General features: G+C 43.1%; 1 protein-coding gene across 1 annotated transcript in view; it reads right to left on the minus strand.

Annotated features, from left to right (window-relative positions):
- Nucleotides 1–194: 194 nt before the first annotated feature.
- Nucleotides 195–10,189, minus strand: part of T265_13598 (hypothetical protein) — a gene marked incomplete at both ends in the record, with an annotated part of 47,726 nt that continues 37,731 nt past the window's right edge. The window contains 5 exons of the mRNA XM_009169620.1: nucleotides 195–248; nucleotides 1,705–1,980; nucleotides 4,486–4,591; nucleotides 5,473–5,627; nucleotides 8,458–8,534. Of these exons, the coding sequence (XP_009167884.1) occupies nucleotides 195–248; nucleotides 1,705–1,980; nucleotides 4,486–4,591; nucleotides 5,473–5,627; nucleotides 8,458–8,534 (668 nt within the window). The remainder of the gene's footprint in view (nucleotides 249–1,704; nucleotides 1,981–4,485; nucleotides 4,592–5,472; nucleotides 5,628–8,457; nucleotides 8,535–10,189) is intronic.

Consider the following 10,189-nt stretch of genomic DNA (forward strand, 5'->3'; position numbering starts at 1 on the left):
ATGGGAGAAAATCGCTGAACACATGGGAGTTAACATGGAAAACTAGTAACTACGGAGTTAAAACACATCATGGATGGAATGAAAGACAACAGTGAATGAAACACCAGAATAATCAAACAGTGAATAAACACCAGAATAATCAGTGAGATAAGATGAACCGTGATTCAAATGGTGCACACGGAAAATGCTCACCTCTGACCAAGATCAGGTGTTACAGCTATAACAAAGGGTACGAATATCACAAACAGCTCGTTGAAGACACCATCGTCTTGCCCCCAGTTTAATGGATCACTTTCACTTGTGAAGTATCCCCAAACACCATATCCTGCCAGAGAGATTTCACCCATGCACAAAACACTTGATCAACTACATCAGTGTTGGTTAAAACGTCACCTAACTTGTCTGAAAGGCATATGGACTTTTCACAACACGTTAAAGGGTTAGAAAACAGGATCTGACCGACCAGTGGACTAACACCGTGTTCATCAGCTGCGTGAGTGAACAGCGACAAGCTATTATTACGATACCAGCAAGTGAACACATGCAATATGCACCAATGTTGTTGTATCAGTTGACACCCAGGGACTGGACAATCAGCTTAAACTAATGAACGCGAACGCATTCATAGTACAAGTCAACTGTATGTCGTGAAAGAATACAGATACATCTAAACGCAGCTCCCTTTGAAGGAGACCAGTCCCCCGCTTTACTATAATCGGAATTCAAGCCACACCGAAGTAAAAGGTGAGTGCAGCTGATCGTCACAGAATATCAGCCCAACTTTGAATGGAAAGTTTTCTGTGAGATGTAAAGTTGTTCCGGCAAGTAACCGATAAACAACTACAAACAGCATATAGACGACTGAATAGTTCCCGTAAATTTGCAGCACTAGCTTACTTCGTTAGAGGTATGTAAGAAGAACATTGACACAGAAAGTCGGTTTCTAGGAATAACGAACGTCATGACTGTGTTTTTCTGCGAATCCATAATGACTATGTGAATCCCCCAGAGCTATCTTCAGAGCAGCATTTTCTTGGCTTCGTACTTATTCCCCTCACCTGAAGTAATCGCTGTACAACGTTAAGGGCTGCTTTGGCAAGTGATATCACTGATCAGTACGAATTCGAATGGACTGTTCGTAGCTTTAGCTTGGAGCAGAGTGGTCCACTTCGGAAATTACATAAGAGAACTGCTTTCGGGGAAGTAAAGCACAATATCAGCCGTTCAATTCGGTCAATGGACAGACAAATTCCAACTGCGCTAGCCAGTCGCGGTAGACTGACAACAAACCAGTAGGTATGAGCCACACAATTAACACAAACCAGAAGAAACAGTAGTCTTTTACTAGTCAATAACTTGGAAAAACTCAAACGCATTGGAATAAAACAGAAAATGACGCTCAAACTTCCTTGTGCTTGCTATCGGCAAGTTAATCGACGTGCTGTTTGGCTTGAGGATATCCATGCTAATGACATACTCGATGAGTGAAAGGCCAGAAACAAACCTTGACGAGTTGCCAAGTAGCTAAAATGCTCCCAGGAACAAGCACAACGTCCGCCACCCTCAAATACTAGGGAACAAATCGAGACGTCAACATGTGATAAAAATTCTGAAACAGGCGGGGGGCCTATGAAGAATGTGAAGCAACAAAAAAACTTTGGAAATTAGGGTGAACAATAGGAATAAAGGAAAAAGGTTACGTACCGTGGACGTTCCTCCCAATGCATTGGCAAAAGTCTGATGGAAGTGTAAAAATGCCAAAGGGTCCTCTTCTTCCTCCGCATCACGCAATTTGCCTAAGGTTTCCTTCTTCAAAGTCCAGTAGAGCGATCGCCCTGGACGTTTCTGTTTGTGATGCAGCTCGGCGTCTAGAATAAGGCGATTAGTCTCGTTTGCCTCAAAATATATTCGTTTCTTGACTCTCTTTGGTACGTCAGGTATCATGGCAGCGATTAAGGAGGTCAGTACGGTGGCAACAGACTGTAGCGAAAAAGTAGCGAAAAAGCCACAATGACAACTTGAACGCACGATAAATCCAACTGTAGCTACAAGCGTCCGATGTAACAAGACGATCGTTGAAACCTAGTCTAAACAATATTGCACAAAAATTTAAAACAACAGAATGGAGTTATCATAAGGCTGGTTTTGCGTTTTCATCATCATCTGATGGAAACGAGGTCTGATACGCAGAAAAAAGTACAAACTACTGATTCACATATATTGGGTCGATGAACTTCGATAGTACACACAACGCCAATGAAAAATCGTTTGTCAAATAAGCCAAGCTCCCAGTCACCAAACTGTGAATTAACTGTTAACTGATATGCAAGTCCAGGAAGCTTATTTCGAACAGAGTCACAATGGTCTTCGAAACCATATTTCGACCTCGGGGATGTCAATCAGTTGGAATCCCCTTCACGCTGAGCCACGCCTTCTTCAAGCAGGATACGCAACATCATTGAGGGTGGATTAAAAGAGGTGGGTAAAAAGGGACGGAAGTACACATGGACCGACGCTCAGTGAATCATGCGAAGAGAACTGAACAGTTCGATTCAACAGTGTATGTGGAGGGTAGACTGGCGATCTGTGCCAATCTTATGATTATTCGGTCCTGTCTTTAAGATATCATTCTCACTCCTAGCAGCACGACCAAACTGGAATTTATTTTGAAGCGGTCATTTGTATGGATGGTACCTGTCTTTAGCAGACCAGCTGAGCCCTGATGTAACTATTAGCAGGACCAGCTGCATCCAACAGGATACTAAGGATGATATAGTAGGCGAATGTTTAATTATAGATTCAATCACAAGTTGGTGGAATTTTATGGTAATAAACTGGTAAATGTACCTCTGGTGTGGATGGGAACATGGGGGCACATTCATATTGATTCACATTCACTCATATTCGGAATTTGATGGGATCAACCGAAAGCTCGGTGCAGAAGTGGTAGCTTTGCTGGCGTTCATGCAGTGAGGTGGTGTAACGTGTGATTTCTCAACTACTTTAGTCCAAACCACCGCAAGCTCGTCTGTCTGATATCCTCAGAAGGCGACGGCAAGCGGTCTAAACCAGTCAACACAAAAACTGAAGGTAGAGCTAACTGTGTCGCTTGTCCCAAATGTTCTTCGTTTTGTGCGATCCGAAACCGCCTGTCGTTGAAGCGATAGACTATAGGGTGCAGTGTCTCCATAAAAGTTGCTATTTTCTGTGTATCCACCCATCCGTTCATATGAGTTAGGCTGGTGTCACCGAAACTAGCGCGGTCATTTAGTGCCATTTCTGACTACAGCGTATTGCTTACTTCTTTGTGATATTACGAGAGATAAGTAGCTTAAGCGCATTGTTAGGGTGTTAGTGGAAGAAGCAGGCTTATAAGCGGTGATACGTCGAGGAAAAGTGCCCCAATATCGTGAATGTCCTTCCAACCAAAACATGAGCCAGACTTCGTGTGACCCATCGTGTTAAATATTACGAGAAGCGTGCAGTACAGCTTAGTTGCGGATGTCAGAAGCTAATTTGCAAATCAGGGCGACCCCATTTATCAAAAATTGGTGGTTAAGTGAGAAATGAGATTGGTGGAAACTCGGAGACTACCCCTACTTGATGAGCCTCAAAAATGGCAAAACTGTTTGGGGGTTGTCAGAGCACTTCGCCAACCGTAAAAGTAGCGTTGCGTCAAGAAAAACAACCAAACTGTTCAATTGTATTTAGCTCTCCACACGAAACCTGCCCAGGGACTCACTTTTCGTCAACTCGAAAAGCCGCAACCATTGCACACGATTGTGTAGGACTACTGTCCGTAGTTCATTAATACACAAAATATAGAGATATTGCACGTCTGATATTGTTACCGTTCGACTGGCACCAAACGTTCGAGTCAAGCATCACACGTCAAAAATGTTCATTAATCAGGTCATATACTGACAGATAGCGTATTGCTATCGCATAACTTTAGCATTACTGACCCGGTGTTCCAACCTGACTCGGGCAATGCTTCGAGGACATCGATGGTCAAACTCTGACCCTTATAAGAATATGAAGCGCACCGAAGTATTGTAAACTCGACCATTGAGAGATAACACGATATCACGCCTATTCCATATGTGAAGCGGGTTCGCGAAAGCTGCTCGGACCTTCCCAATTCGGATGGAAATATCATCGTTGCCTGGACCACCGTAATTGGTACAACTGTCAGGGTACACAAATTTATCTGCCACCTCAATAGGGTACTCCGCAAGCATGAGATTCGAGAGTTCAAGCAACCCAGTCTTGCAGCAGTAGTTTACACTTTGAAGGTGTGAGAGGAATACCAAACTGCGAGGAAGAGTTATTTATATTATTTAATTTTGTCTACGTTACATTACAAAAAGGGCTATGTCGTCTGCATACTCCATATCTGTGAGCGGATTCCTTGGGCAGTATAGGATGAGGGCGAGTGTTTCACGATTATATCAACGACGTAATTAAAGAGGCAATATCCCTTACCTCAAAAATAAATACAAAAATGAACTTGACCGCCAGGACGTGGTAGAATATGAGGGTATGTGACATTTCAGGATCTTCCCAGGGTGGCTTCCGATAATCGTCATAACTGGAATGGAAAGAGTACACAGGTAAACACTGAAAATCTGGAAAATCTAGTTATCACTAAAAGTAGTCCCTGGTACCTACGCGCTATTGTATATAAGTACTAACCATAGAATTCGAGTTCATCAAAATGGATGGCAAGTGTTTTTTGCAAACAAAACAATCCCATTGCCTGAGTTTAGCCTCGGAACCATTCATAGTCTTCTTTTAATTGTTTGCTTTTATGCTGCCGTGTCTGACTTTTAAAAAAACCTTTTCTTGGCCTAGAGACGGTGAATATAGTCCTGTGAACTATCTGATGGGGTGTCCATATCGAGGCCGGGCTGGTAGCCTTCTGGTTGTATCCACCAGCGATGTGAAAAACCGTAACTCACATAAATTTTTATGTGATTCAAAGTGAACGTGCCCTGTGCTGACAAGTTCCCAGTGTGAGTACCTATAGTGGTTCGCCACTCCTACCTTGGTTCTTTCTGTTCCGTCCAATATGGTATATCAAAAGGCACGTTAGCTTGAGACAACTCAGAATGGAGACAAAGGAAGGTTGATACAGACCCAACACATATTTCCAGAAGCGACCAGCTAAGTAGCTCGCCTTGATTGGCACATGTTCCAATCAATCAAGAAACGCCTTCTTTTGGTCCGCAGCCGGCTCGTGACACCCGGTTATTTTGAGTAATTTGCCTTGGTAGAGTGCGGACGTTCGACAGGAGGACTCTCAACTTCAAGCTTCTATATTTCGAAAAAAACACTATATAGGGGGAAAACTCCCGTAACAATTGATTTTAATCACGCTCGTACATCCTGTGGATGATGAGCAATCGATTTCAAGCGTATGCGGAACGGGAAAAAAATGTCGTGAAAACCGAAATGGAAATGACATCTCACCGGCAATAGGTTGTATTTGAAACGCCTGGAAAACGTGAAGAATCCATGTAGGATAACGTGAAGTTCTTGAATCCAGCATCCGTATGATCCGGACTGTAGTGCATTCGATAAACCCATCGATCGATGAACTGTGTGCTGAATGCGATCACACATGCCTAGCAGAAAGGTTCATATACCGACTGTGGTTACAAATCACATAATTCGTCGATAATAAGGTGCGTGACTAAGGGTTCAGGATATCATATGCTTTAAATACCATGAATTCACTCGGTTGAACTTCCACATCCTGAGTGTAAAGTAGAATTGACACACTGACGAAATCATGTGGTTGCACAGGTCAAAAATTTTTTCCCAAAAAAGTAAAATGCATGCTACGTTGCGTGTCATGTAAATAACATGACATCAGACGAATCCGAAGTTTGGCTTATTTGGCTAGGTCAATCAGTATCAATTCAACTTTGTTTTTAACCAATCATGGTCTGACGGATGCCGAGTGGAGCTTAAAATGAGTGTGACGTATGAACACTTCTGAACACCTGTTAGTATACAGTGAAACGTACCGTTCCAGTATGTTTTGCCCGCGAAGAGCGATCTTCCAATTCGACACAGATCGGTCACATTGTTCTCTACACAGTTTTATATTACTTCACTGTGGGTGAATAAACCTGTCATATCTTGAAAAGGTGCTGTCACGACAAAGGAAGTGTTCTCTCTGATTATCGTGACTACCAGCATGAAGAACTGCTGTGCTATGCTCTGCACACCTCAGCCGCCGATGCAGAGACCCAGAGCTGTCTTCACTGTGCGCGTAAAAGTACAAAGCATGTCGTGAAGATTGTAAAACTATTGTAAAACGAACGAGTTCATCAAACTCACGCGCCATAAACGATAGTGGTGAAGTCTGCAGTTGAGGCTACGGTCAGACAATTTCGAAATTTGCAAAGCCACAGTTTTCATAATTAGACGCTAAGAATAACTAAGAAATTTACAGCACATCTACTCGTCAATGATTATCAGTGCTTACCTCTTGGATAAAGTACTACCTCGCAGGTAGGCTACTAACGGATGCTGCGAAAATCGAACACGCATCATCATCATCATCGTCAGCTGTAAGAACCGCATACTCGTCGTACACTGGTCGTAGCTGCCGCAGTTTCGTTCACCGATGATTTGAGGGGGGGGGAGCGGCGCACTGCCCGCGCGAGCTGGTAAATTGGTGCATAAATCCAGCACTGTCAGTGGGCTGTCGAGTTGGGGGGTTGGTTGGAAAAGGAGCTATGCATTGAAGGCAATAGCTTTGATGCACGAGCGCCATTGAGCACGCATAGGTGGTACTTTTCACATGTACAGAGTGCCTTATGTCAAACAATTAATTACCCTACACAATCCTTCTATTTAATCAAGACTTTAAGCTGTTCTGGCATGTAGTCCGTATTGTGCACCTGTTATACGTCCTATATCCCATGAAGATACCATAACAAGCAAACGTACGATATTTCAGAGTTCCTAACAAAATTCGGCCCGGACAGTGTTAAAAAAACTGAGCACCATGTGGCATATAAAATGGAGAATCAGACATCCGAAACAGCGTGGCAGAATAAGATGCTATAATCTGTTTCGGTTGCCGTTGGCAACCTTTTAAAGAATTTCTGCAATCAACTGAATACCAGTCAGTGATCGTGGGAATTCCTGAAAAAGGCTACCCATGATGGCCGAAACTTCGAGTTATAACATCTTATTCCACTACGCTGGGTTTTGACTTTGAAAGTTTTCATAGTCAGCTGTGTCTCTCCGAAATTCGGCCTCCCTCAGGAATGAGACGCTTGATGGCGAGTTGTCGTATTTTTCATTCGTGTGTACGTGGTTTTCAATTTGTCGAAATATAGGTTGATTTTTCATTCGTGTGTGTGTGGTTTTCAATTTGTCGAAATATAGGTTGCTCGGGTGTGTTCACTGGTGGTTGATCACATGACAGTTGATCCGTTCGCCGAGCTTGGCAATTGGCTTGCCCGGTAAGCCATCTGATCAACCACCGATGCACATGGTTCACACAACTTTACCGTCCTAAAATGTCCATTTAAACGTCATTAAAAAAATCCGCCCGTGAAGACGGATGGAAGATAATTTTTCTGTTGTCTCACCGACTTTGAAGGTGGACGATAAGGCTGAATGACCTTCGAGGGATAGATATAAACCAATAGTGAGCGCACTACGACAGCAGGTAAACCATGGTTAGTCTCCCATCAACAGAAGTGGGACTTTAATGGAGTTGAGACATAACACGTTTTGCAGAGGAACTGAAACGTCGTGGTGTGAACCGTTTTTTATTCGTCAAGCCTGTGTGACGCGAGACGACACCGTGGCGTTTCATTTCGTTAACCTTGATGTTGGCTTGCTTGTGCCAATGGTCCTTTTTTCTGTTCACCGTTTTGCGCCCTTTGACAGGCACATGTTAGCATTCACCCATACAGTAATAAACGCACACAACGCACTCACGTGCTAGCCGCTTGGTCCGATGATTGGATTCCCTCGGTTATCGCCTACGTCTCTATTTCGTAGTTAATTGGTGATGGCTTTGATGACTTAAATCGTTGTTGCCTGTGACACGGATGTGTCGCTGTGGACCGCTGGAATAAAATTCATCGTGACAACTTGGTATGTTGGGGAGTCAAGCTTTGTGGATCATCTTGTATGAATTAAATATGCCGGTAAATCGCATAGCCGTATGTGGTAGACATGGACTGAGATCACCCATTACTCGATTGTGAACAGTTATACCTAATGATTCGATAAAATTGGAACTCGGAACTGGCACTCTGATCTTAGGTCCACTACAAAGTAGAAATGGTTTGGAACATGGAGAGCACACGAACACTCCAAGTTCATGATATGCGGACGCAGGTATCTGGGTATGGGAACAACACACGGTACAGAAAGCAAATTACCGTACAAAACCTGACCGAACACTCTTTAGACAAAACTCACATTTGTGCGGATGGCAAGACTTGACAGAACAAGCAGGATGGAGTACCAAATACCTGGGAAATAAAAAAACGTGACTCCTGAGAATGGATATGAAGGTGAGTATAGACAAGGGGTGAACCAAGGTGTTGAAGTGAGACAATCAACTAGATTTCCAACAGCTAGGCGCACATTCCACCCAATATGAACGTTCAGACGTAATCCTGGCTAAAAAAATATATCTGAATAGCAGTTAGCAAGGTGCCTCAGTTCAAAATCCAGTGTATTTGAAGTGCTGACTCGCTTCGTCTAAGTTTAAGCCAGGTTTCGTTTCTGTCTCAGTTGCGCAAAACTGAGTATGTGTACTAAGTACTCGTCCACGTGATCTTTCTGTAGACAAATCTGTGAAATGAACCCTTGGGTTGTCTGATGAATTTAACGTCCAAGAGAAGGAAGGTGTTACTCTCGGCCCCAAAGCTGAATGTCTGATTGAAATTGTTTAGATGAGCGTCCGTTTGGGATCTGCTTGATAAACGTACAAAAATATCGACGTACTGTCGACAGAAATGGGTACTCTCAATTTATCACTTCGGTCCATGAACTTAAAGTTTACCTGTAGAAGGCACTCAACAGGGGACCAAAAGGAGAGCTTATAGCAACACCAACGAACTGTTAGTGAAATGAGGAGTTAAGTTGAAAATGTACGTTAAAAATGTAGCGCGAAAATAATGTTTCTAGAAGTTAGTAGGGACCGAGGATGTCAAACCTGATGGGTCACTGTAATCCCAGATGAAACTCAACTCCGGTAAAATGCCCAAGGAGTATGTGGATTTTGAGGTGAAACAAATGTATTTTATCAGCTCCAGAAGCTCAAGAGTGTCAGAGAGACCGCATTGGTATAAACGCTGGCGTAGGAGTTCTAAAATCTCGACCATTCGACAACTGCGTGAAAAGAGAGGAACTACACATATCAAAAACGGGTATCAATGGGATATCTTTCTTATAAAATTCAGGAAAACCACAAATTCGTGATAGCGATAGGCTTGAGATGTTGGAAAAGGCTTCAGAAAACAGACCTTCATTCACCAGAAAATTTGTTTGGCTTCCCAATTACCTGGGCATTTTGCTGTTTGCTAGGTTCTCAAGTACCATCCAAGATTTACGTCCTCATTCTAAGGAAATCATTTCCGTTTATTGATAATATTCCCCTCTGGCGGTTTTTATTAGCAGTACGTCACTCTCTCCTCGCAGGATTTTTAAAGAGTCCAGATGTTACCTGGTATGACGACTTTCGTGCACCATCTTAGCGTGGTTGTAGTGATGGGAACAATTGACCAGATAGGCCGCTGAGGTCAATAGTCTAAGTGAATGGGTTCTCAAAGTGAACTTTAGTGGCTAGTCTATCATCCCCATGGAGTGGAGAGTAGAATTTCAGCCGTGGCGATGAAACCTCCAGTGGCATTTAATTGATAACCAAATTCAAACACTAGTATTTGACGGATCCAAAGCTCTTCTCATTAGAAAACGGCCAAACGAAGCATCTTTAGTCTAACAGTCATTCAGCATCGAGGCTTTCAAGGAGCCCACCAGTGGGCATTGATTTCTTGCTGTGTTTACTATGAAATGTGAGAAGCTGATTGGCAGAGACAACAGGAAATAGCTAAGGAGATAGAGAGGCAGACAACCATAGCAAGCAGTCAGGACAACCTGATTTTAGACATAACACCAAAAGGCAAACTCTGGGTCGTATATATCC

The sequence above is a fragment of the Opisthorchis viverrini genome (assembly GCF_000715545.1).
Source record: "Opisthorchis viverrini unplaced genomic scaffold opera_v5_82, whole genome shotgun sequence".
Classification (NCBI taxonomy): Eukaryota; Metazoa; Platyhelminthes; class Trematoda; order Opisthorchiida; family Opisthorchiidae; genus Opisthorchis; species Opisthorchis viverrini.